The 27577-nt window shown below is 36.6% G+C and overlaps 1 protein-coding gene across 1 annotated transcript; it reads left to right on the top strand.

The window, feature by feature from the left end:
* The first annotated feature begins 602 nt into the window (after positions 1-602).
* LOC149819141 (putative ADP-ribosylation factor GTPase-activating protein AGD9) lies at positions 603-27577 on the top strand. Its single transcript, XM_089984132.1, has 7 exons — positions 603-768; positions 922-1040; positions 14231-14660; positions 15244-15498; positions 16626-16751; positions 16991-17092; positions 27233-27577. The coding sequence occupies exons 1-7, from the start codon at positions 697-699 to the stop codon at positions 27338-27340; spliced, it is 1212 nt and encodes a 403-aa protein (XP_089840258.1). The 5' UTR covers positions 603-696; the 3' UTR covers positions 27341-27577.

Genomic DNA, 27577 nt, shown 5'->3' with positions numbered 1-27577 from the left:
ATCAAGGAGGGTTGAGGCAGAGATTCATGATCTGAAAAATCTTGGTTTTTCAAATTGGGACTGAAAAATCCTAATCCGATCCAGAAAATGCACACAGCTTCCAGTTTAAGTTGACAGAAACAATGCAACGGACTCGGATCTTAGATCCAAGCGAATTAGATTGGTTGGATAGGACAACCCCATTAAATAAGGATTAAAAAATTTTGTTTTTATGAGTCAGGAAAATTTGATGCATTTATAGTCGTGGATTTTTTTTTATCATTGAGAAAACATGTACACAAGCCATATTCCAGCCATCCAAAAACAAGTTTCTACTAAATAAATAAAACATGTAGATCACATCTAAGGTGTTAGATGTGACAATCGATAGTAGCAAACTTTTTCCCGTTAAATAAAACGCAGCGCTCTAATCTTCTTTCAATCGCGATGCAGATAAGTTTATAACAGGGAGTTAGTTGACGAAAATACCCCGAAACCAACAACGAGCGACTCTCTCATGCGAGAACCAAAATGATAGGTAATCACGTAATTTCAACGAATAGCGGATCTGCTGCTTTTCAAGATCCAATTCCGGGACGGCGAGAATGAAATCCTTCGTGTTTCCCGAATCAAAGGAAGGAAAAAAGTGCGGAACTCCAAAACGCACCCCCCTCTCTCTCTCTCCCTCGCCGTGATCTCGCTCGTTCTCCGGCGATCATGGCGTCTAAGGAGAACTTCAACGACAAGAACGCCGTCTTCCGCAAGCTCAGATCGAAGTCGGAGAACAAGGTGCCCCTCTTCTTCCCCTTCTTGATCTCATTTTTTTGCTTTTTTGTTTTTTTTGGGGGGGGGACGGGGGAGAGAGAAGAATTCGTAGATCTGGATAGGAATTCGTTGGATCGGAAACCCTAACTCGATCGGGGCCCTCTGTTTGTGGCGTAGATGTGCTTCGATTGCAGCGCTAAGAACCCGACTTGGGCGTCGGTGACGTACGGGATCTTCCTCTGCATCGATTGCTCGGCCATTCATCGGAGCCTCGGCGTGCACATCAGCTTCGTCAGGTGATCTCTTTTCTTTCTCTCTCTCTTTTTCTTTTTGGTTCTGCTGGTGGATTGTTGATCGTTTCACTGCCCGTTTTTGTGAATTCGCCTTTTTTTTCGGTTAAGGTGTTTGAATTGATGATAAGTGGAATGGTCGCACCATTTTTTGCGTATTTATTAGTTTTTTCGGTGCATTTTTTGCCGATCTGATGTTGAGTTGATGATGAATGGATTGCTGTGTGTGATAGAGAAAGAGCGTTTTGAATTTCCAGGGTTCGTCGAATCGAAAGGTTTTGATGCTTAGGGGAAGATTTTTACGTTGTTCGAGTTATGGAGTTTTTGGTCGTTGTTTTGTCGCTCGAGGTTTTCCATTGAGGCAACCGGAATTGATTAGAACTATGTGTTTTCAGTCTATTTTTTTGCCGTTTTCCTTTTTCATTGTTGTTCCTTACTTCTGCCTTACCTTGTGCATGCGAGAATGACCTGTGCATTTTTTTTATTTCGTTCTTTTTTCATTTTTTTGTTGTTGCCGCTGCTGCTGTTGCTGTTACTATCTTCATGATTGCTGTTGTTGTTGTTGTTGTTGTTAAATCTTCTACTGGTTGATTGCATAGCATTTTGTTTGCGTCTTGCTTTCTGGATTCAATGGTGTTTGTGAAGAAAAATGAAAACGATAGTGTTGATTGAGTTAGTTGAGTAGGTTTAATGGTCCTTTTCGAACTGGTATGCCAGCATAAGTGCATAATGATGGAGTCCGGATTGGGTGCAATACGATTGCACAAATATTTGTGCAATAAGCACCTGGTCGCCCTCCATCAGGTCTTGGACCCCACAACTGACAGGGCCTGTTCCCAAGATGGAGGGTGATCAGATGCTTAATGCACAAATATTTGTGCAATCATATTGCACCTGATCTTTTCACATAATTATGTGAGTTTCAAGTCATTTTTAATTTAAGTTACTAAATTCCAGATTTTATATTGTAAACACATGTTGCACTTGGTGACCGATTATCAATCTGCAGTCACACAATTTGCATCTTGATGTCTATGTACATATAATATATTAATTTATTATGTTATTCTTTTAAAAATATCAAAAAATACAGTCTCAGCCAAATCAATGATAAAACTCGACTGACTCAACTGAGTTAATGAAAAAACTTGGCTGAGTCAGCTGAGTCGAAATATTGACTTGGTAAGTTTGGTCCATAACCGAGTCACTTAGTTTTTTGACTCAATTAAGGACCGAACCTATACAACTCAGCCAAGTCCCTAGTTGGATCAGCAAGTTTTCCAACTATGCTTTTCAAGCTATAAAATGAAGGAATACATTAGTTTCAACTTACTGTTGTTCCTCAATGCTGGAAGCCCATATCATTTACTTCTATTTATGGCTATGCCACATGGATACTTCAACTTATGCCCATGTTGTGTCCCCTCATATACTGTTCCTCATGGGAAGCTGCAGAAAAATGGCATGTCCCTTATCCTTTGGGGCTTGTTCATGTGACATAGATTTATGGGAAACTTTTGTTACATTTGAGGGCCTGGAAGCAAAAGGACAATTATGGGAGTAATGTAACTAATGTTAGCTAAATGCTGTTTGTGCATTGCATTGCGTTGTTTATAAATTTGTGGTTTATTTCCTGATAGTCTTGAACCTTTGTGAACTCTGAAACTGACCACAGTTTGCAGCAGCTCCCCTTCTTGTGCTTCTTGCTTCCAGAGGAACCCTGCTCCCCATGGAGACTTTCTTTTTTAATGCTATTAAGGACTTTCTGTTATACGTTTATCATGTCTTCCATTTGATCAACAGTTATGCTTTTTGAGATATTAATATTTTTTGCTTTAACTCTTTATGAGATACTTCGTGTCCGGAGGTCACCGTTAATCCTGATAATTATGGAAATAATTTTCTGCAGTACGAGAAACCAGTGTTAAAGTATCATATTGTATCGTATGATATGGTACGATATGTATCGTTACTTTTGGGTTTTGCAATACGATACACACCCGTATCACGATATGAGTGTGTATCGTACGATACACTCCTGTATCATGCCGTATCATACACTACAGGGTGTATTGTACGATACACCTTCTGTGCATTTTAAAAGGCCAAAAATTATATATTTTTATTTTGGGTTTTAAATATCTTTTAAGGGCCGACTTCTCCATTTGTCTAGAGGTCATTAGAAGTGCATTTCCACTATTTTTTCCCCCAAAGAAATGGGTTAAGGTAAAAAATGCATTTTCATCATTTTTTCACTCAAGAAAACAGGTTAAGGTAAAAAATATTTATTATGAGAAAAATTACAAAGCTACTCTCCAAACAAATTTGGCCTCGAGAGGTGCGCTTCCCCCCTATAACCCGCTGCCATCTTACCTTGAAGTTGGATCCGCAAAAATTAAAGATTTATATCAAGGTAGAAATCGGGCTCCACACTTCAACAAAGATGGCATAAGATGATCCGGCATGGCAATGGGGCACTCAAGTAATGAGTGAAAACCGATTGAAAATCAAGTGCAACTATTGCCATAATATTTTTGTTTATGTAATATGAAATTTTGAGTCTTATGGCATGTTCTTAATTGAAGATATTTAATATTTTGCATTGTTCTTGTGAGATAGTTGATGTTTGATGATGCCTTGTGCAACTCATATAGACATAAATGCTTCATATGTGATTTTATTGTTGTATTTTGTGCAATTCATCATTGTTTCATGTGATATGATTTTTTAGAATCTTTGCTAATTTTTTCTGATTTTTCTTGATTTTTTGGAAAAATTTTATTAAAAATTTACAATACGATGCGGTGTTACTTTGGACCCGACCGATATGGGTAACGATACGATACTTACAACCGTGCGAGAAACTGCTAGGATGTTTCCACTTATACATATAATTACATGACGGAAATGTTATGATAGTAATGGAAATGATCCCATATGAAAATTAAATTTTCAAAGTGCATCCATTGTGTTCTTCTATTGCATATCCCTAGTTTACGTTATTGTCAGCTTATAAATATCATATCGTGTTGTACAATATGATACTGTGTATCATAGTACTGCTAGCCCATGCGATACGATATACTCCCTTGACTCAGAAAATGCAGTATATCGGTCTGTGTTGTACCGTATCATATGATACATGCCGTATCGTAAGGCATGGCTATTTTTTCACATTTTTTATTGAAAATTTTCAGGTAATTTATTTTGGATTCTTTTTTACTTTTAGTGACAACTTTTTACATGAATAATACTTTGGTAGAGTTCTATTTACTTATTTCATAAGCTATGGGAACAAAAAAGTAAAAATATCTTCTTGACTTATTGTGATTAGTGAAGACAAGAGAGAAGAAGTATTAATATGGAAGATAACACATTATTAAACTTTTGTGCTTATTATAATTAGTGAAACTAATGAATGAAAGACATTATGAAACTTCTTTGTTTTAATGCTTACTAATGAAATGACATGTTACTTTTTTTTTTTTTTACTGTTTAATGTTTAATTTTGGGCTTTTTTGATATATGCAATTGATACATTGTTATAGCATCATAATTACAGATTTTATATTTGATATTTGTTACATATTTTTTCATGCTTAATTTATTTCATAATTAAGTTTACTTAATATTGTAGTTTGACTACTTAGATGTGTTTTATTTCTCTTTGTGGTCATATTTTTAATTTTTATAGTTATTTTAAATTTTATTTAAATTTTGAATTATGTGATTGTTATAGTTTGTTTACTCAAAACTTTTTTCTTTTGTTTGTTATCTGATGTGACTCTTTAATAGTAAACCTTTTGTTATAGTTGTTAGTTTGTTACAATATCATTTTGCATGTTATAGTAGTACATTTGTATGTTTAATTTTTCATAATACTTAATTTGATTTCTTTTTGCATTTCATTCTATGATTTTTTTACAATTTTCTGACTTTTTGTGATTTTTAAAATGGGGCTTTTTTTGTATCTTACAGTACAGTACCGCAAGCTCTTCTGATACGATAATTAGAACATTGGTTACAACTTCTTGTATAATTTTGTTACAAGAATTTGTGGGAAACTTATTCCTGACTTGAATGATTTTTCAACCTAGGGCTCAAACTAGACCTTTCAGTTATACTTTTGTCATATTAAACTATATCTTTAGACAAGTGAACCAAGATGTAAGCTGCTTTGTATGACCCGCGGGGACTCCCTTTCTTTAAATTAACAAAATGCAAAACATTATGGTTCTAACTTTATGGAAACTGTGCATGCATTGTTAAAATGTAACATGTAATACATATATAATATATATTAATAAAATAATAATATAATATATAAATATATTTTTTATTTCTTTTATTTTTTTCTTCTTTTCTTTTATTCTTTCTTTTTATTTTCCAGTTCATTTTGAACTAGTTGGTCAAGATCTAGTTAGATCTTGACCTATGTCACATGGGTGAGGGTACGGGTGCGGAGCAATTTAAAAAAAATTGGACACAGGGATACGGATATATATATATATATATATATATATAAGATTGTAAATTTTAAAGCAAAAATAAAAAAGTAATTCTATTGAAGTAACAACACAAACTTACCAAAATATAATACATAGAGAAGCTTGTGAGTGTGATAACAACAAAACTTATCATAAATGGACAAAAATAGACTTGGTCAAAGTTGACCGAGTCCAAAATTAATTTTAATAAATGGACAAAAATATACTCAGTCAAAGTTAACCGAGTCCAAAATGTAGACGGACTCGGCCCCGGTGCATTGACTGAGTCTGACACTTAGTTGATCGTGTTCGCCCCGTGTTCAAAGCTGCACCTGTGTCGGGACGTGTCGACGCGGGTGCATCGACCTTTTAGCCGAGTCCGTGTGACTTAGATCTTGACCATTTTTATAGTCGTTGGACCTAGTCCAACGGCTACAAATAGAGTTGTTGGACTAGTTCCAACGACTCTTACGAAGAGCTCTCTAAGAGCTCTTCCCACCTCACTTTCCTCTTGTATATATATGGGTGACCCCCTCCTTTGTATCTCAATGCTTTTTAAGCATCTCTTGTGAAGAAATAAATATTTATTATTTTAGTGTGTTCTTCCATTTTTACTCTTTTATGGGTTGTGCTTGAGGTGTCTCCAATAGATACTCTTTGAAGGTTTTTCGTGCTTTTGTGGAAGACCACCATTTCATTACATGGTATCAGAGCCTTGAAGAACTTTTGATCTTGAAGATTTTTGCCTCGTTTTCCGTGCTCTCCTTGCGAAGAGTGTTTTATCCTCTTGTTCGTGACTCAAGGGATCGTTTTAGAGAAGGAAAGGACTTTGGAAGAAGCTTGGCTACGAAATTTTGTAATTGTGCTCATTCTTCTATTCTCTTATCTTTTTCTCTCTCTTCTTTTTCTTCTCTCATCTATTCTTTCTTTTTCACACCCTTGTAAAAGATTGATGACAATGATAAGATCACCATTATACCCATGAAATTAAATGACACCAACTATGTAACGTGGGCTTCAATCATGAAGCACCACATTTGGGGAAAAGGGTTGTGGGGTATAATTGATGATTCCAATTCGGAACCAAAACTAATTCTCACAAAAGTTGAGAATGACAAAGAATTACCTCTCACGGAAGGAAAGAAGAAAAAAGTGGAAAGAACGGAGAAAAGGGCACACCAAAATTATGTCACGACTAATTAATAGCGTTGACATAAAAAAATACTTTTGCTAAATTTAAGCATGTTGATAAAGCTTGGGAATATCTTAAAAATATGTATTCCCTCAAATATATTGCACATGTGTGCAATTTACAAGACAAAGTCCGGATGATGACTCAAAAGGACAAAACTATTATAGAATATTACAATGAGTTATTCGAATTTTGAGAAGAATTGACTCTTCTTGAGACAATGGCATTGTTCTGAAAATATTGAGCTTCACCAAAAGCAACTCGATATGGAATATTTTTATCAATTTATAAACGGATTAAGACTGGAATTTGAGTCGACCAAATCGGTTCTTCTACATCGTAGAAAAGTTCCCTCTATCATTGAAACTACAGAGGAACTAACTATAGAGGGAAACAGACTTAAGAAGAATACTCAAAAAACTGAAGATGACTTCGTTCTAGCTGTGTCTAGACCGGGTAACTATGTGCGCACTTATAGGCCTCCTCACTTTGGTAGACAAGGTGGTGATTTTGACAAAAGAAAAGTCATTTGTCATCATTGTCATGAACCAGGGCATTATAGGCCTAAATGTCCTAAGGTCAAGAGAAAAGACGAAAAGAAGGTTACATCGGTCCGATCATAATCAAAGGATCAAGATGCACCGGTTTCTATGGCTCAATTGATGGAAATTCTTCAACCTCTTCTCAATGGAGCATCTGCCTCAACTGGAGCAGTTATTTCATCATTCTCTAATTCCGGTAACTTTCCTTGGTTCCTTGATTCTGGTGCTTTTTTTCATATGACCCAAAATGTCAATAGCTTATTCGAATGTCTTAAAAGTAACTCAAGTGTGTCAAAAGTTTTCATAATTGATGAAACTTCTCTTGAAATAGAAAGAATAGAAAATTTTGAAAAACTTTTTAAAACAAAGAAATTTTTTATCCCAGAATTTAGATATATTCCTAAACTGAATTTAAATCTCTTATCTGTTTCTCAAATATCTGATTATGGGTGTAATATCTTATTTTATTCTCATAGTTGTTCGGTACAGGATCGCCAGTCAAGGAAGTTGATTGGGAAAGGTCATAGAGAAGGAGGACTCTATTGCATGGATTTTTTAGAATTGCCTAAGAATGCTTTCTATTATAATGCTCAGAAACTAGAGTTGGACTTATGGCACAAAAGACTTGGTCATCCTCATATGTCTAAAATCCAACATTTTCTAAGTTTAGAAAAATTTTATAATTCTGAAAGTTTTACTTGTAAAGACTATATCCTTGGCAAAATGAAAAGATTATCATTTCATGATAGAACTTTTATTTCCTCTAAACCACTTGAATTAATACATTCGGATGTTTGGGGTCCTGCACCAGTTATTTCAAAAGGTGGATATGCATATTATGTTATTTTTGTAGATGACTATTCTAGGCATACTTGGATTTACTTTCTTAAGGACAAATATGAGGTTTTTTCACATTTTCAAACATTTCATAAAATGGTTAAAAATAAATTTCAAAATGATATTTTTATTTTTTGTACTGATTCAAGGAAAGAATTTATGTCCAAAGAATTCAAAGACTATCTCAACTTACATGGCATTACACACCAAAGGTCTTGTCCACACACACCACAACAAAATGTCCTAGCCGAACGTAAACATCGATATATCATGAAAACTAATAGCACCTTACTAATAGCAAATCAAGTTCCAAAAGAGTTTTGGGCGGAAGCTGCCCTAACTGCTACCTATCTTATTAATCGAATGTCATCTTCTTCTTTGAAAAACATAACTCCAATTGAAAAACTTGTCAACTTATCTCCTAATTATTCTAGATTAAGAGTCTTTGGATGCAAGTGTTTTGTTTTCACCAACAAGAATGAAAAACTCTCTCTCCATGCGATTCCTTGTGCCTTCTTAGGATATGCCGATAATAAAAAAGGCTATAGGTGTTTTGATTTTCAAAATAGAAAATTATATGTATTAAGAAATGTATCTTTCCTAGAAAAAGAAAGTTTTTTTTTTAATTCGAAAAGCCCAAGTCACTGAATATTCTTTTTTAATAAATTTGACTTCAAAATCCATTGAATGAGATCTTGAATGTGACTGCCAATGATCAAAGTCCTATTGTTGTTGAACACGATGATGATACTGAAGAGCAAACACATAGGGACGTTAGTCTACAATATTCAAGATGTAGAGGGTCAAATCTTCCATGTGCATTAGAAAAATATTTTGAAGTACCAACCAGAAGGTCATCTAGAATTTCTAAACCTCCTGAAAAATTTGTGTCATACAAATCATTTTCACCTGCATACAGGGCAGTTATTGCGTTAACATAATCATATGTAGAATCGTCATTCTATTCTCAAGCCAAAAACCATATAGAATGGGTAGAAGCCATGAAAACATAATTAGACGCATTAGAAAAGGCTAACACTTGGACCATTCAAGATATTCCTCGAGGTAAGAAACCTATAGGCTGTTGATGAGTCTACAAAGTCAAAACCAAAAGTGATGGAATTCTTGAAAGGTATAAAGCTCGATTAGTGGCCAATTGGTATGCCTAAGAGTATGGCATAAATTATGAAGAAACTTTTGTCCTAGTTGCTCGTATGACCATTGTAAGAACATTAATAACTTTAGCCTCCATTAGAAAAATTGTTCATATTTCAAATGGATGTCAAAAATGCTTTTCTCAATGAAAATCTAGTTGAAGAAGTATACATGAAAGCCCCACCTGGTATTAGTATCCCTAAGGGTAAAGCTTTTCGTTTAGAAAAAGATTTTTATGGTCTTAAACAGGCACCAAAAGCCTGGTATGATAGATTTAGTCATGTTATGATTGATATTAGTTTTCGATCTTGTTTGACTGACACTACTTTGTTTATTAAGAATTCTGATGCAAGAATTATTCTTCTTCTTCTCTGTGTAGATGACATAATTATCACCGGAGGAGACAAACAGGGAGTTGAAAACATTAAAAAGCTTCTTAAAACTCATTTTGAAATGACTGATTTAGGTTTATTGAGATATTTTTTAGGAATTGAAGTTGCTTATTCCCCTCGGGGGTATTTGATATCTCAATCTAAATTTACTTTTGATATTGTTTTCAGGTCTGGACTTACAGATGACAAGATTCTTCTTCGTTAGATTTAATTGCCTATACTGATGCTGATTGAGGAGGTGATCCCAATAATCGATACTCAACCACTGGTTTTTGTGTTTTCTTAGGTGAATAATTAATTTTGTGGCGGTGCAAAAAGCAGCAGAAGGTCTTTCTCTCATCCATTAAAGCTGAATATCGAGCCATGACAACCACGACCATGAAAGTAGTTTGGCTCAGACGTTTGCTTGTTGACATGAGAGCTGAAGCAACACAAGCTTCACAAATGTGCTGTGACAACAAGAATATGATCTTATATTGTAAGCAATAGAATATTTCATGAATGCACCAAACATATTGAGATGGACTGTCACTATGTCAGAGAGGAATATCTACATGGGACCATTGATCTGCCATATGCTACTTCAGAGTATCAATTAGCAGGCTTCTTCACCAAACCTCTCGATGCTCCCAGATTTCACTTCCTCTTAAATAAACTTTTGCTCATTGTACCGTAAGTTTGAGGGGGAGTGTTAAAATGTAACATGTAATACATATATATAATATATATACAACAACAACAACAACAACTACGCCTTCATCCCAAAACAATTGGGGTCGGCGATATGAACCAAAAAAGAAAATCATTCTGGGTCTTCCACATGAATCCTTCTCCTCCAATCATTTTTATCCAATGCCATGTCCTCGGTGAGGTTCAAAGCATTCATATCCTTTCCTATCATCTCCATCCATGTCTTCATAGGCCTACCCCGACCTCTTTTAACTAATATATTTTCCCATTTCTCCATCCTTCTAACTGGAGCATCATTAGGCCTTCGCCGAATATGTCCAAACCACTGTAAACGATTCTCTCTCGTCTTATTTTCAATGGGTGCAACGCCTACCTTCTTACGTATTTCTTCGTTCCGAATCTTATCTTTTATTGTATTTCCACACATCCATCTCAGCATACGCATCTCAGCTACACTCATTTTTTGAATATGATGTCTCTTGGCAGCCTAACATTCCGTACCATATAGTAAAGTGGGCCTAATAGTCGTCCTATAAAACTTTCCCTTCAACCGCAATGGCATTTTACGATCGCACAACACTTCAGTTGCACTTTTTCATTTCATCCACCCAACCTTTATCCTATGATTTACATCTCCATCAATTTCTCCATACTTTTGAATGATATCCCAAATATTTGAAACAATCATCCACCGGTATTTCTTGCTCACCAAGCTTCACTACACTCCCATCACTACTTCGTTGCTTACTAAACCGACATTCTATATATTCTTTCTTACTCTTACTCAACTTAAAACCTCTTGCTTCCAATGTTTGTCTCCATAATTCTAACTTAGCATTAACCCCAGCTCTAGACTCATCAATCAAAACAATATCATCAGCAAACAACATACACCACGGCACATATATATAATATATATATATATATATAGATATATATTAATAAAATAATAATATAATATATAAATATATTTTTTATTTCTGTTATTTTTTTCTTCTTTTCTTTTCTTCTTTCTTTTTATTTTCTAGTTCATTTTGAACTAGTTGGTCAAGATCTCTTGACCATTTTTGTAGTCCTCCAACGGCTACAAATAGAACCGTTGGACCTAGTCCAATGACTCTTACGAAGAGCTCTTCCCACCTCACTCTCCTCTTGTATATATATATATGGGTGACCCCCTCCTTTATATCTCAATGCTTTTTAAGCATCTCTTATGAAGAAATAAATATTTATTATTTTAGTGTGTTCTTCCATTTTTACCCTTTTATGGGTTGTGCTTGAGGTGCCTCCAATAGACACTCTTTTAAAGGTTTCTCGTGCTTACGTGACCATTTCATTACATGTATGTCAAGGCTTAAAGTATGTAAACGTGATAATCATGGGTTTTAGTTTTACTGCTCCACTTTTCAAATACATGATAAGCATGTATTATCAATTATGGTTTTCAACTTTTGATATACTTTTTTATGATTCAGTGAAAATACTGCAAACACAGACAAACATAACAAATTTGAGTTTCATCCTGAAGAACTGCTTGTTCCTTTGTGTTTGTATTTTCATTCATGTGCAATATTCAAACTTTCTGCCTTCTTTTGGCTACTGTTCCCATAGATAAAACATTCTGCTTCTATTCAGCAGGTGCGACATTTTATGGCATGGATTGTTCTTGTTAACTTTCTTCTGGTGATTGTATAATCTGACATCTTTATGAGCTGCTTTTAGGTGTTTCCTTCAAGTCAAATGTGTGTGCCTGAAATTTTTGTACAAGTTGTTTCATGCTTTTACTTGATAGCATACCCAATCAAGCTTGCAATCATCCTTACATGCAATTTCATTGGATGCTCCAACTTCCTTTGTGATGCTAGTCATTATCCATTGGTATATATGTAGCACAGACTCTTCTAACAGGGCACCACACCCGCGTCGCACCCGCACCCAGGTGGGTGCGACACTTGGGCACAGTTTCCTTTGTGTTAGGTGAAGTCAGTCAACCACACTGAAGTCCATTCTTGTGCAAAAGTAGATTCAGTTAACCCTAATCAAGTCCATTTTTATCTATATTATATATATATAAATACATAAATGCACACACATACATGTAATGTTAACTTAAAACTGTTAAAAATTATATATATATACCCTCCCCGCACCCAAGTTTTTTTAAAGTGCCGCATCCGCATCCGCATCCGCATCCGCATCCGCATCCGCATCCGCATCCGCATCCGCATCCGCATCCGCATCCGCATCCGCATCCGCATCCGCACCCATACCCGCACCCGCACCCGCACCCTCACCCTCACCCTCACCTATGCGACATAGATTGGTATTGAGAACAAGCAGTTGGTGGTATTGTGGACATTTATATCACTCACAAGGGTCATTTTGATCTTTCATATTATCATTCAATTGTGTATTGCTTTTGGCTTCATGGACTTTTAACCTGTGTTAAATAGTTCTTTTGTTGAAAACTCTCTTGCATCAAAAGGCTGAACAGGAAAAAGCCGTTGCATTATTCTTGTCCTCTTTGGCTTTCTTCTGAACCATTTCAAGTTGTTGCTTGTGACCTGCACTTCAGTTTCTCAGTCCTTTTTGTTCCTCTTGTTTGCTTAAAGAAAGTGCAACTCTTACACGTAAAAGTTCCATAGAAAAAAGTGAAATAAAATAGAATGAAATTAAAAGAAGTAACATTTCCACTTCATCACCCTGTATCACACAAAGTCCAACCATGACAGAGTTTTTTAATTAGTCCATGACAAGTTGGTGCATATGAAAATCTTTTTGCCCACTTGAGCAGAAAGGTTTTCATATGCACCAAGTGGATGGAGAGTGGTACTGTTTCCATAAGGATCATCATGTAATCAACTCGATGTCAATATACCTTTTAACAATTCTTACTCTCTTCTTCATTCTCCTTCTCTAATCAAGCAAGTAGACTAACTTGGAGTAATTGCGTCTGTCAATGGATGCTCTATCAGCAATATCTTCATTCTGTGATTAGCACACTTGCGTCTTGTGAGTGGTTTGCTTTATTTGTGCATTGATAACTATGTCTGAGGTGCTCTATGTGGGATTGCATATTACAAACTTCTGTCAAGAAACTATAGATGAACCAGTACAGTGGTTTTCCAGGTAATTTTATCATTTCTTCCTTATTGGAAAGATATAGTAGAAACATAAGATGTTTTAACTGATTTATATTTTGAAACTATGTATTCTTTGGTAAGTTCCATTTTTCTTGGCCATAGTTCAGTCTCTGTCCAAGGACTTCTCAATTAACTGGGCAAATTGTCAAAACAGCCACGGAAAAACATTGCCTATTCTATGGAATATTCTGGTGTTTCATATTGGTTTTGTAGCTTTTGCCTACGAGGGAAGCAAATTGATGTGGATGCATGAAATTTATATTTGATCAGGAAACTGCATGAATTTCAGTAAGTTTGCTGTTTTTTGACTGTGCAGGCAGGGTTTGAAAAGTTCTTTCAATTAGAGTTTTTTTATTGCATGATGCTAAACTACTTTTGCATGTTATGCTCCAATGATTCGCCTGTAGTTTAGAGTTGAGGCTTGACTTTGCTTCAGATAATTCTCGGCTCAAGCTTGCTGGGAATTGAAAATTAGCTTCAACTGTGCAAGTCCATACCATGTCATAGGAGCATAATGTCACCAAGTTGACATGATTTACCGTTGTTTTAATGGAGCATGACATGAGCCTGAGTAATCAAAGTCTTCTGAGTTGATTCTGAATTCAGCCATGCTTCTGCCTTTGCACATCTTGCATGCCCTAAATTTGCATTTTGGCTAGGTGAAATATAAACTTTCAAATGGTTGATTTTTCCTTTGTATGGTATAAAAATATTGTCTGAGAACCTCCAAGGCTAATGCTTTGTTGTTTGCTGAACAGGTCCACAAATCTAGATGCATGGACGCCAGAGCAGTTGAAGATGATGAGCTTTGGAGGAAATAATCGCGCTCATGTTTTCTTTAAACAACATGGATGGACTGATGGAGGTAAAATTGAGGCTAAATACACATCAAGAGCTGCTGAATTATACAGCCAATTACTCTCAAAAGAAGTTGCCAAGAGCCTCGCAGAAGACAATGTGTTGAATTCTCCTCGGTCTCCTGTTGTTGCTCAGCCTGCAAATGACACTAATGGGCTTCCTGATGTGAAGGTTGTGGATACAGTAAAGGAAAGTTCGTTTGACAAGCATGAGGCAGCTGAAAAGCCTGTTTCACCTAAAGCTCCTTCGTACGCTTTAAAAAAGCCTCTTGGTGCAAAGAAGACAGGAAGTAAAACTGGAGGGCTTGGTGTTAGGAAACTCACTACAAAGGTATATCCATTTCAAGATGTTGCGAAAGATCCATCAATAAACTATTGGCCCTAACTTTGGTACTTCTGAGGGTAACATACTCTCTGGTAAACCCATTGATTTTATAATGTTTGGCTTGAATGTTTTAGGTCTACCATATAGACATGATCTCCATAGTGCACGTGGATTTTTTTTTGTGGGCAGGTCTTCAAAAGGATCCAAAACACAACAGCCACAATGCACAAAAACTTTATTAAACTAAGATTTTTTTTGTGTAGACAGGTTCATAAAAGGATAAAAAAAGACAGCCACAATGCACCAAAGCCTTTTCACAAAAAATGTTTCTAATTTTTCATAAAAAGCAATGGACCCAAATCATGTTTCTTACCAAACAAACCATGCCGAACATGCCGTCAAGGTGTAATGGACAAAATGATACCTGCAATCATAATTTCTTACTGTAGGGTATGGTGCTATAGAGCATACCAAAGTTAGGCCCTAAATTGTTCTGAACTACAAATCTTTGGGAAGCTTCATCATCTGTGAAGATGAAATGGTTTGTTTCCTCCAAATTGTTACTTACGAAATGATTCTTTCAATGCAGACCAGTGAAAGTGTCTATGATCAAAAACCTGAAGAACTGGCACCTGCAGTCAGTTCCTCAGCTAATTCTTCAACCGCATTGGGAATGTCTTTTCCTTCTCGTTTTGAGTATGTAGAGAGTTTTTCTGATAACAGCTCTAGTGGCTCTCAAGTTGTCAGCCATGTTGCACCACCTAAATCTACAAGCTTCTTTGAGGAGTATGGGATGGATGGTGGAGGTCAGAGGAAAGCAATTTCCAGTTACTCTAAAGTGCAGGTATTATTCTCAAAGTGCTGGGCCTTGTTACATAGTCCACCAAAATATGTTTATGGACATATCTATGTACTTGTCTGGAGGATAATTTTATTGGTCACTCTGGTCTTCAGAGGTGGTCTTTTTTTTTTACCTCTCGAGCATTCAGTAGCTTGACAGGTTGTTTTATTTGGATCTTGATCTTCTTTAGTTAGTTCAGCTGTTAGTTTCTGTTTTCTGAAATATTTTTAACCTTGTTCATGTAAAATGTCATGCGTAAGACTGTTGAAAATGATTGAGGCTGCTATTTCAGTGCCCTAAGCTTACATTATATCAAGCTCACAAGGACATAGATATTCATAATTTTTATTGTGGGTTTGAATTTTATTTTTCATAGGAAGGATTCTTTTTTATGAAGAATTTAAGCCCCTTCTGATGTCTATAGAAATAAATGTGGCATTTGGCTTGACCCCTTTTATTCCCTGTAGCAGTTAATTATGTAATGATTCAAGTAATGTTGCTAATAGAAGAAATGATTATGTTTTATTTTCCTTGTTTTTACAAGATCGGAATTTTCTTTGAGAGAAATCATTAGAAAAACATTGTCTGTTCTGGTATTGAGCAGTTTTCTTTTTAGAGATAGGATTATGGGATAAGCAATTCAACAAATCACCAGCTGTAGATACTAATACAGCTTTTATCTGGTATCTATTCAGGGATAAGCCTTGGTGCTTTACCTAATGAAAGTTGGGCATCTTGCATATCATGTTAAGTAACATTCACATTGCTGAAGGGTGATGCATTTACCGTGCTTCATACTGCTATTTCAGAATCCCTATATATAACTTTAAAAGTCTTATGTTAAAGAATCTTGAGTTACATAGCAGCTTTGTTGCTGAAATTACCAGCTTGTAAAGCTCCAACATGCTAACCCTAAGCAGGGGTGTTGTGTTATGGAGGTTGCAAAGGATTTTACAAAAGGATAAACAAAAAAGGAAGAAAGTAAGATAAACTGGTTTATCTTTTTGTTTATAGAAATAATACCAACAAATTCCACTCATATTTTGTTTAATAAGAACTTTGTCTAGAAGATGTACCCTAATGTTAATAATGTCATTTATGTTCTTATTGATATGCTTATTGATCTGCAGATTCAGGAGACAAATGAAGCTAGACAGAAGTTCTCTAATGCAAAGTCTATTTCATCAGCTCAGTTTTTCGGTGATCAAAATAACGCTCGTGATATGGAGGCTCAGTCCTCCCTGCAGAAATTCTCGGTATGTTTCAGTTATGATGAGTATTTTCCTTGGCAGCAATTTGAGTAGATTGCTAACTGAAAGTTGTCACAAACATCAGTGTGTTTTTCTCCTTTTTTGGCAAATCTATTAGTCACGGTTCAATTCGTTTGTTGTATTATGTAATGACACATGTTCCGTTGATGATCTTTGTGGTTGCCTACCTTTGGAAGTTTTCTGCTATGGTTTCCTGCTCTCACAATTCATCTGTCCTATTGTAGGGTTCAACGGCTATATCAAGTGCTGACCTTTTTGGCCATGGTAATGATGATTCTCAGCTTGATTTAACTGCAAGTGATCTCATCAACCGTATCTCTTTTCAGGTACTTTTTAATTCCTTTTGAAAAATTTTACTCCATTTTTTTTTGGATAATCCAAGGGACCCCCCCACATCTCCAATCACCGACTGCATATTAGCTGGCCTCCAGTTGGTAAAATCCTTGAGGTACCCCGTGCCGTATACCCAGCTTCGATCTTACGGCAAGGGATGCCACCCGTGTGTTTCGAACATGTGGCATCCCGCCAACTTGGTGACATTCACAGGTCACCCCTACCAGATGAGTAAACTAGTAGGCTAATGTTAGAGTTAACTTGCAGGATGTGTTTTCATTTCTGATAGTTTGCTCAAAATGATCGTTACATTTGGGTGCTTCCTGTTACATTTGGGTGTTCTGTAATAGCATTGTATTCTCTTTGATCACCAAATGCCATCTGTATGATGGTGCTATGTTGCTTTGTACCTATGTCACATGGGTGCGGGTGTGGGTGCGACACGGGTGCGGCGCGATTTTAAAATTTTTGGACACGGGGACTCGGCTATATATATATATATATATATATATATATATATATATATATATATATATATATATTTTAAAAAAAAGTGCAAAGATACAACACAGTCACTGTGCACAGCGCAGTCACTGTGCACTGTGACACAGCCTTTTTTTATATATTTTTTTTAAATAAAAAATATAAAAAAATCATTTTTTTAGTTTTCTCACCCTAGAAATGAACATTTTTGGACTCGATCAACGTTGACCGAGTCCAAAACAAGGACGGACTCGGCCTCGACTCGTTGACCGAGTCCGACTCTGCGTTGACCGAATCCGGACCGTGTCCGAAGCCGCACCCGTGTCGGGGGGTGTCGACTCGGGTGCGGCGCCTCCCTAGCCAAGTCCGTGTGACATAGCTTTGTACCTTTTTAGAAATAGCCTATATGATTCATGGAAGCTGCTATGAAATTCCCAGATTCTCTAATCTTGGTTCATTTTAGTGAGCTTCTGCCTTATTATGCCATTCTATTTTTAATGCATCAGTACAGTTTTTATGCTTCATTTATTGTGCTCACCGGTCTGTTTGAGTTTGTTCTATTCTACCAATACTACTAAGGGAGAAGGAGACCCCTTAGGACGCCTTTGTTGGCGTGTAGTGGCTCTTGAACACGTTGAGAGTTGAGGTGAGGGCATGTGTGGGGGAAGAGAGTGTATCAAATGTTAAGGTTGAATGGATGGAGGTGAGGGTGACACGTTTGAGAGAGACCCATGGGTCCAGCGGTGGGACCCATTTTTTTGATGTGCGGAGACCCTGTTTTTGTGTGTGTGCTCCTCCTTCCTCCCACTTTTGGATGTGCCGATTGTGAGGTGGAGGTGACATGTTGAAGAGAGAGAGAGAGAGAGAGAGAGAGAGAGAGAGATGGCATGGTCATCATGCCACATTTCTCTCTGTCTGTGTTAATCCTATACATGAGAGAGAGAGGAGGGCAGGTGGCATGCCACAGTTCTTTTTTGTTGCACTTTTATCTTGTACTTTGGTGCCTCTATATAAGAATAAGGGTGATATACAAGATTGCACAAACTATCGTGGTATAAAACTCATGAGTCATAATATGAAACTTTGGGAGAGGGTGATTGAGTATAGGTTAAGGAAGGTTGTCATGATATCGGAGAATCAATTTGGTTTTATGCCTGGAAGATCAACTATGGAAGCTATACATCTTCTTAGACAACTTATTGATAGATTTAGAGAGAGGAACAAAGATTTGCATATGGTTTTTATTGATTTGGAGAAGGCATACGATAGAGTACCTAGGGATGTTCTCTGGTGGACAATGATGAAGAAGGGTATTTCTCTCAAGTACATTAGTATAATTAAAGATATGTACGAAGGAGTAGTAACCAATGTACGCACTTGTGGAGCGGTGACAACCAATTTTCCTATAACAGTTGGGTTACATCAAGGATCTGCTTTAAGCCCTTTCCTATTTGCTATAGTGATGGATGAGCTTACGAGATCAATTCAAGAAAATGTGCCGTGGTGTATGATATTGTTTTGATTGATGAGTCTAGGGCTGGGGTTAATGCTAAGTTAGAATTATGGAGATAGACATTGGAAGCAAGAGGTTTTAAGTTGAGTAAGAGTAAGACAGAATATATGGAATGTCAGTTTAGTAAGCAACGAAGTAGTGATGGGAGTGTAGTGAAGCTTGGTGAGCAAGAAATACCGGTGGATGATTGTTTCAAATATTTGGGATCTATCATTCAAAAGTATGGAGAAATTGATGGAGATGTAAATCATAGGATAAAGGTTGGGTGGATGAAATGGAAAAGTGCAACTGGAGTATTGTGCGATCGTAGAATGCCATTGCGGTTGAAGGGAAAGTTTTATAGGACGACTATTAGGCCCGCTTTACTATATGGTACGGAATGTTAGGCTGCCAAGAGACATCATATTCAAAAAATGAATGTAGCTGAGATGCGTATGCTGAGATGGATGTGTGAAAATACAATAAAAGATAAGATTCGAAACGAGGAGATACGTAAGAAGGTAGGCGTTGCACCCATTGAAAATAAGATGAGAGAGAATCGTTTACGGTGGTTTGGACATATTCGGCGAAGGCCTAATGATGCTCCAGTTAGAAGGATGGAGAAATGGGAAAATATATTAGTTAAAAGAGGTCGGGGTAGGCCGAGGAAGACATGGATGGAGATGATAGGAAAGGATATGAATGCTTTGAACCTCACCGAAGACATGGCATTGGATAGAAATGATTGGAGGAGAATGATTCACGTGGAAGACCCAAAATGATTTTCTTTTTTGGTTCATATCGTCGACCCCAATTGTTTTGGGATGAAGGCGTAGTTGTTGTTGTTGTTTGTTGTTTTATCTTGTACATGGTTGTTTTCTCTTCTCTGCCTCTCTCTCTAAAGCTATAAGTGGTCCTTATCTGATTTCTTTGCCCACCAACTCGCTCTGTCTGTCTCCCCCCTCCAAATAAGCAGCCATGCACCCACCGATCTTTTTCTTCTTCATCATCTAACACACAGAGCCTTGTTCTGCAACTCCTCCTCGACGCTGTTCCTCTCGATCTCGCCCTTCTTCCTCAGCCAGAACGCCTTCTTTCCCTGTCCTCACCGCCTTCCTCTACATTAAGGGGACTGCAAACTCCAACCTTGCCATCAAAGAGCCACAAAAAACATCGCTGATGACATGTAAAAGTTTTCAATGGAGGTGTATATGTGCTGCCTATATGCCCATAATCCTGAATTGTTTTCATTGAACCATAGTCGCACCACTGGCTGTTTGGCCTGCTGGTAGCTGTGGTGGTGGGTTTCTATTTCCAGTATAGTGAGTGGGGTGAAAGGCAGTTGGTGAGGATGTTGAAGTTGTTGCACGCGGCCATCATGCAGGTTCAATGGCCCCTTTCCTTAATGTCGGTGTGGTGACTGTGGTCTGTAATGAAACAAGGTGTGCAGAATCACAATGATAACAAAGGGTTACACAAGTGCACAAACATAAGAACGTCTCTGATGAACCAATTACAATATCATAAAAGCAATGCACAATCACAACTCATGAGAGAACAACATAAAAAATATAAAATGTATTTCTTCACATGAAATGCGTATAAAACCATTAAAGGATACAAGGGGAAACACCCCTATTTATAAGCAAACAAGAGGGAGAGTAGGGGCAGCCCAACAGCTAGTTGGGCTGTCCCAACAGCCATAAACAAAAATATAAAAAAAGAAAAATAAAGAAAAGAAAAAAGAAGAAAGGGACAGCTCTATTGGCTGATCCCTATTGCATTATGAAATTACTGAAATACTCGTGATGGGTATTTCAGTTTATATATATATATATATATATATATATATATATATATATATATATATATATATATATATATATATAAAACATATTTTAACAGTCTCCCTTAAACTTACGGTGAGATCACTGAAAGTTTGTGAAAAAAAATAAGGTAGAGGAAGGGCTTTGGTAAAAAAGTCAGTAATCTGAAATTCGAACGAAATATATGGTAAATCAATCGTCCCCTTCAAGTGTTCTTCCCAAACGTAGTGACAATCCATTTCGATGTGCTTTGTTTGTTCATGAAATGTATGGTTTATGACTATATATATGGCACTCTTGATATCACAACACAACTTTGAAGGTTCTGAAACATCAACTCCCATATCTACAAGTAAAGACCGCAACCACACGTTCTCGGTTGTTGTAGTCTTCGCCCTAAACTCAGCTTTCATAGAGGACAAAGACACTTTTTGCTGCTTTTTGCACCTCAGGATATAGGAGATTTGCCTAAAAATACACAAAAGCATGTAGTTGAGTGTCAATTGTTAAGATCTTTTTCCCAGTAGAATCAGGATGTGCAATAAGATTTAAAAGTGAGGAAGAGGATAAAAAAATCCCTTTAGATATAGTGTTTTTAATATATCAAACTATTCTCAACACAACACTCATGTGAACCGAAGTGGGCGCATGCTAAAATTGACTTATAATATGCACTACATGTGCAATATCCGGTCTAGTAATAGGCAAGTACATCAAATGATCCAATACGCTGACTATAAAGAGTTGGATCATCCAATAAGACTTCATTTTCAACTCTCATTTTGGCATTAATCACTTCAGGAGTAGTAGCAGATTTCTTATTTGTGATGCCCGAGCGTGCAACAATATCAGTTGCAAACTAGATTTGGGATCAAATATATCTTCTTGGCGAATACACTACTTCAATACCTAAGAAGTATCTCAAAAAACCAAGGTCAGTCATATCGAAAAAAAATTGCGCATAATTTTAATTTTTTCAACTCTCTTCTTATCACTTTCAGTGATGATCATATCAACATATAGGAGCAAAATAACAATTCCAAAACCAGTAGATCTTATAAAGCATCAGTATAACATGATTTAAATAAAAAAATTAACATAGTCCTACTGAACCGATTATATCATGCTTTAGGAGCTTGCTTAAGCTCATATAAAGCTTTACATAGACGAAGAACCTTGCCTATTTCAATATTTAGACCAGGGGAAGGATCTATTTAGATTTCTTCAATCAAATTTTCATTTAGAAAGGCATTCTTAATATCTAATTGAAATATAGGCCAATTCCTAATGGATGCTACGAAAACTAGAGTCCTTAGGGTGGTCATATGAGATACCAGGGCAAAGGTCTCCTCATAATCTATACCATGTTCCTGTGAATTTCCTTTTACAACCAACCTAACTTTGTATTTTTATAGGGACCCATCACTCTTTGTTTTAATTTTAAAAACCCACCTGCATCCTATTGTCTTCTTGCCCTTGAGAAGATGTTGGATTTCCAAGGCAACTAATTATAAGTTCATAGCCTCTACCCATTCTTTGATGTCTTTAGCTTCTTTATAGTTGAATGGCTCATAATATGAATGAATAGCTAGAAGACATGCTCTATAATTTGGTGAAAAAGATTCATATGAAACAAACCTACTTGGGATTCTAGAAATTCGTTCGGATCTTCTAAAACTAGGTTCCTCTATTTCAAGCGGTTGACTTTATCTCTTAAGTGCGCATGGATGCTCCCCATTTCTTCGTCTAGAACAATGCATAAGATCATGGGTAGGTTCTTCACCAACACTAGATTCATCCCTTAGTTCAGTATTATTAATAACTTCATTAACATCATTTTCACAATCATTACTCTCAATTTTTTACTTAGGCAATAAGTCAAACAAGAAGGCATACTTGGATTCTTCCTTAGGTTTTTCAATATCAAATCCTTTTTCCTTACAAGATTTTTCCAAAAATGGAAAGCGAGATAGTTTTGTTTTACTTGGGTGTCCTAGACGTTTATACCAAAGACCTAAATCAACTTCTTTAGCATGGTTACAACAAGATTCTTTAGAAAGACATAAAAAATTCATATAATAAAGCTCTCTTCTTTTATGGCCTTGCCCAATCAGCTTTTTTGACTGGAGATCCTTCTCTCAACAACCTTTAGATGAAAAAAAGACTTTGCACTCATAATCGCAAATTTAAGAGACCAAAAAAGGTTTAAATCAAGTTTTGGAATAACTCTAATATTTGGAACAAAAATTCTTTTTGAATCACTTGAAATTTTGTTTAAATTTTCTATACTTTTTACATTTAAAGAAGTTCCATCAACGGTTGTTACGCATGAAAAATATGAATTAGTGCAATTGGATAATAAGGATTCATTACATGTCATATGAAAGGAGGCTCCTGAATCTAAAATCCCAGAGGACATACCCGGAGGAAAAGAGGAAGAGACAGTGGCATCGGATGTATAGGGAATGACTTTTAGGATTTGTGAAACTACCTCCGCAATTTGTGCAATCATCAAATCATTGAAGTTGCCTTTTTTTCTTGTTTTTTCACGTTTTGGAGGTTCTTCACTTACCATGGCTACCTTTTTGAGTTTGAGACAATCCGGCCTTATGTGCCTCGGTTCTTTACAAAAATGGCTAGTAACCTTACTTCCTCTACCATTATATCCTCCTCCATTATATCCTTCTCCATTATGTCCTCATTCATTGTATTTTTTTCAAGGCGAGGAGGTTTATATGTTTTTACATAGTTTTTGGGTCTTCATACTATCCAAGTCTAGTTCCTTCTTGACACGCCTGGGCAAGAGCATCATCACTTGTAGAAGGGGTGAAAGTTCTATGAAGTAGAGATGACCTGACTTGCTTGAATTCCGGTCTAAGACCATATAAGAAAGAAAAAAGATTCTCTCTTTCCACTTGTTCTTGCCTCATTTCAATTGCCGACACTTAAGTTCTAGCATAGCCAATTCATTTCAAATAAGAGATAAGAGACCATAAAAATCTCTTCCACTTTTATTTCTTTGTTTGTTTGTATGTACCTTATCTTGGAGATAATATAATCAAGCCATGTCCTTTTGAACGAACGTGCTCTTTAGGAATACCCATGCATTACATGTTTTTTTGAATTTGATGATATTGGTAGCGATTTTGAACTTGATGGTATTCGTAAACTATGAAAGTATTTGATCATTATTAGCCTCCCAATCCTTCATTTTTTCTTGATATTCTTGCATAGCTTTCTCCTTTTCTTCGGAAAGAGTTTTGATTTGGTCTTCTTTTCTTGTTAGCTTTAGTTAGGGCTCATTAGTGGTTCCACTAATGAGACCCCATAGCTTTTTTCCCTTGGTGTGGGTTTTCATGGCAGTAGCCCACATCAAGTAGTTGTTTTCGTTGATCTTGTAAGAGATGACAGAAGAGGATTCTCTTTCACCCATGATGATAATCACATTGAGGAGGAAGACTAAAAGATAATCACCACCACACAAAGATCATGATCATGATGCTTTTCAAATACAAGAGCCCTTTACAATCACAATGCCAACAAAGGGCTACACAAGTACACAAACACAAGAGGGTCTCTAATAGACCAATTACAATCTCATAAAAGAGATGCACAATGACAACTCATAAGAGAACAACATAAAAAATATAAAGTGTATTTCTTCACATGAAATGCTTATAAAAGCATTAAAGAATACAAGGGGAAACACCCCTATTTATAAGCAAACAAGAGGGAGAGTGGGGGCAGCCCAACTAGCTGTTGCAACTCATAAGAGAACAACATAAAAAATATAAAGTGTATTTCTTCACATGAAATGCTTATAAAAGCATTAAAGAATACAAGGGGAAACACCCCTATTTATAAGCAAACAAGAGGGAGAGTGGGGGCAGCCCAACTAGCTGTTGGGCTAGCCCCCCAACGGTCAAATTTATGACTGTTGGGAGCAGCCCAACAGCTAGTTGGGCTGTCCCAACAGCCATAAACAAAAATACAAAAAAAAAAGAAAAATAAAGAAAGAAAGAAAGGGAGAGCTCTATAGGCTGATCCCTATTACATTATGAAATTACTGAAATACCCCTGATGGGTATTTCAGTTTACATAGACAGAAATGAATATATATATATATATATATATATATATATATATATATATATATATATATTAACATGGTCAGCTGGCATGAAGCCTATGGGTGCTCCACTCTACTGCCTCATACATGGTTTCATCAATGGCTGGCACACCCATGTCCTCTCATGCATAACGTCTTCTGTTTTTTTTTTCTGACACCCCTGACATCCTTCCACACGAGGGTTTTTCGAGTTGGATATTGCTCTTTTATAATTTTGGTTGTGTTGATTCATAGTTCTTTGTATCTTTATGGGTCTATTGATATGGCTAATTTTGAAATCCTTTTTTCACTTTTGTTTTTCATTTTAGATTTTGTATTGTACGCAATTCGACCAACCATCACCCTGCAGATTAGAATAGCACTTTCAACATTCATGAAGGAGAACTCTGCCTTAGATCTTCGGCCATGGATGTGTATGCCTTATCACTGCTTCAATATGTGCAAATCCCATCCAATTTTGAAGAGAACCCATATCCTATAATCTGACGAACACTGCAAATTTGCTGGTTGAAAAGGCTGCAGTTTCCTCTATAGCCAAGCGAACAAGCAAAAGTAGAGCAGTGAAACCTTAAGAGCTCACTACCATCAACTAAGCACCTCTGCTGCCTCCTACTCCCTGCTCTTGATGCTCTTGCCTTCACTACCTCTTTGTATTCTTCAAACCTTATTGAGAATTTTAGGACTGTTGTGTATCTTGGGGATCTTCGGATTTGTGGGTGTATCTCTCTCTTCATCCAATTGCTTTGAAAGATGTCTGGACTATGTTTCTTCGTGAGTCTACTTCATTGAGCTCTATAATTGCATGTTTTGGTGGCTTGGAACGGAATTTACCATGGTCCTCTCTTTTGAAGAGAGGTGCTGATTTTTTCATCTTGCATGAGAGTAACCTGTTGAGATATCACCATAGATAGATGAAATTGGCCTTCTTTGACAACCCCTTCTCTTTGTAACCCTTGTCTTTGTTCTTGGCTGAAAACACCGCCAACCCCGCTTTTCTCTCTCTCTCTCTCTCTCAAGTGGACATGTGAAAGCATATAGAACCCAAAGGGTGGGTCAGCACCTTCTGCTTTCTATACTACCCCTTTTATTCTGAAATGATGGAGGAGGTTAAGTTATTAGAAAATAATTATGGATTTAAAGACCCAAAGTGACCTTTTTTTTTAGAGATTCAAGATAAAAAACAAATAAAATAAGATCCACCAAGGAAAGTGAGTATCTTTCAAGGTAAAAGGTACTTAGCCACCCAAAATACAACATGCATCCCTTATTGCACGCATGTACTTTGTGTTTTGCACTTTTGTATTAATGGATCTTTTACAAAAATCACTTAACATACCATCGATTTCTGAAACTTTGTTAAACACAAAAGGGAATCTTTAAAGTGCTAAATATGATGATTTTGTTTTACTAGGCTTGGAATTATGTCCTGCATTTTTGTCTCTTGTTTGTTCTATGGTTTTGACACTTGTTCACAGAAAAGAGATTTTTCTTCTCAAAAAAAAAACACATCCAACTAATCGATCTGGTCACTTTAGTTTTGGTGCTGAGAGATGTGTATAATAGGACAAGCATTTTTTTTCTTCTTTTCTCACAGAAAAAAGGCATCCATGAAAACAAATTTAACATTGGGATTTTCTGCACGTGCATTGCACGTGAGTTCCCCTAGTATATCCTAAGGTTAACAAGCCATGTTTGTTCCTTTGTTTTTTATTCTTTTTTTCCTTTAAATTGGAGACGGACATTTAGGCTCTGTTTGGGAGCCAATGTTGGGGAGGAGATGAGAGGGGTGATGGCGGTGGAGAAGAAAATTGGGAATGAGGCTGGAGTTGTCAACATCCTTGTATGGATATAGTTGAAAATGGCTCATCTCCACTCCCAACACCATTCTCTTCTCCCAAAACAGGGTTCCCAAGCACCTGTAGGGGTAGGTCGTATTTATTAAATCCTCATTAAATACAGTCTCCCCTCTCATCTCCAGCTCCCAAACAGAGCCTTGGCGTGAACAGAACATAGTTGATGAAACAATTCTTTGCCAAAAGAAATCGTATACCTTGATATCTTGAACCGAAAAGTAGTTTGTTAATGCTTCAAAAACTTCTGGATATATATATATATAGTCGTAAATCCAATGTCTTTTCTATTTCTTTTTTTCCTTCAGTTCTCTTTTCATTTGGCCACCTTATGGTAACTCTTCTATTTTCAGGCATCACAAGACATGGCTTCATTGAAGAACATTGCAGGGGAGACTGGAAAGAAGCTCACATCTTTGGCTTCCAGTTTTTTAACAGATATTCAGGACAGAATTCTTTGAATGCTAGTTGCTTGTGGCCTTTGTAGATTTATTTGTAGTATGTTCTCAGGGTTTGATAAGTTCCTAATTTTCTATGCGACTTGAAAGGTGCTTGTTTTTTCTGTCCTGTCACTTCTGGAAATTCTTTTGGGAAATGTTGGTAATTCGAACTTCCCATGTCATAGCATACATATGTAGCATTAGTAATGTGCAACAGAACTATTTGAAGTGGACGCCAATTCAGAGCTCTATTCGTTC

The sequence above is a fragment of the Nuphar pumila genome, chromosome 13, assembly GCF_984573655.1.
Source record: "Nuphar pumila chromosome 13, dmNupPumi1.hap1.1, whole genome shotgun sequence".
In the NCBI taxonomy this organism is placed as follows: Eukaryota; Viridiplantae; Streptophyta; class Magnoliopsida; order Nymphaeales; family Nymphaeaceae; genus Nuphar; species Nuphar pumila.
The sequence above is the reverse complement of the archived record's forward strand: the minus strand, read 5'-3'. Positions and strand labels throughout refer to the sequence as shown.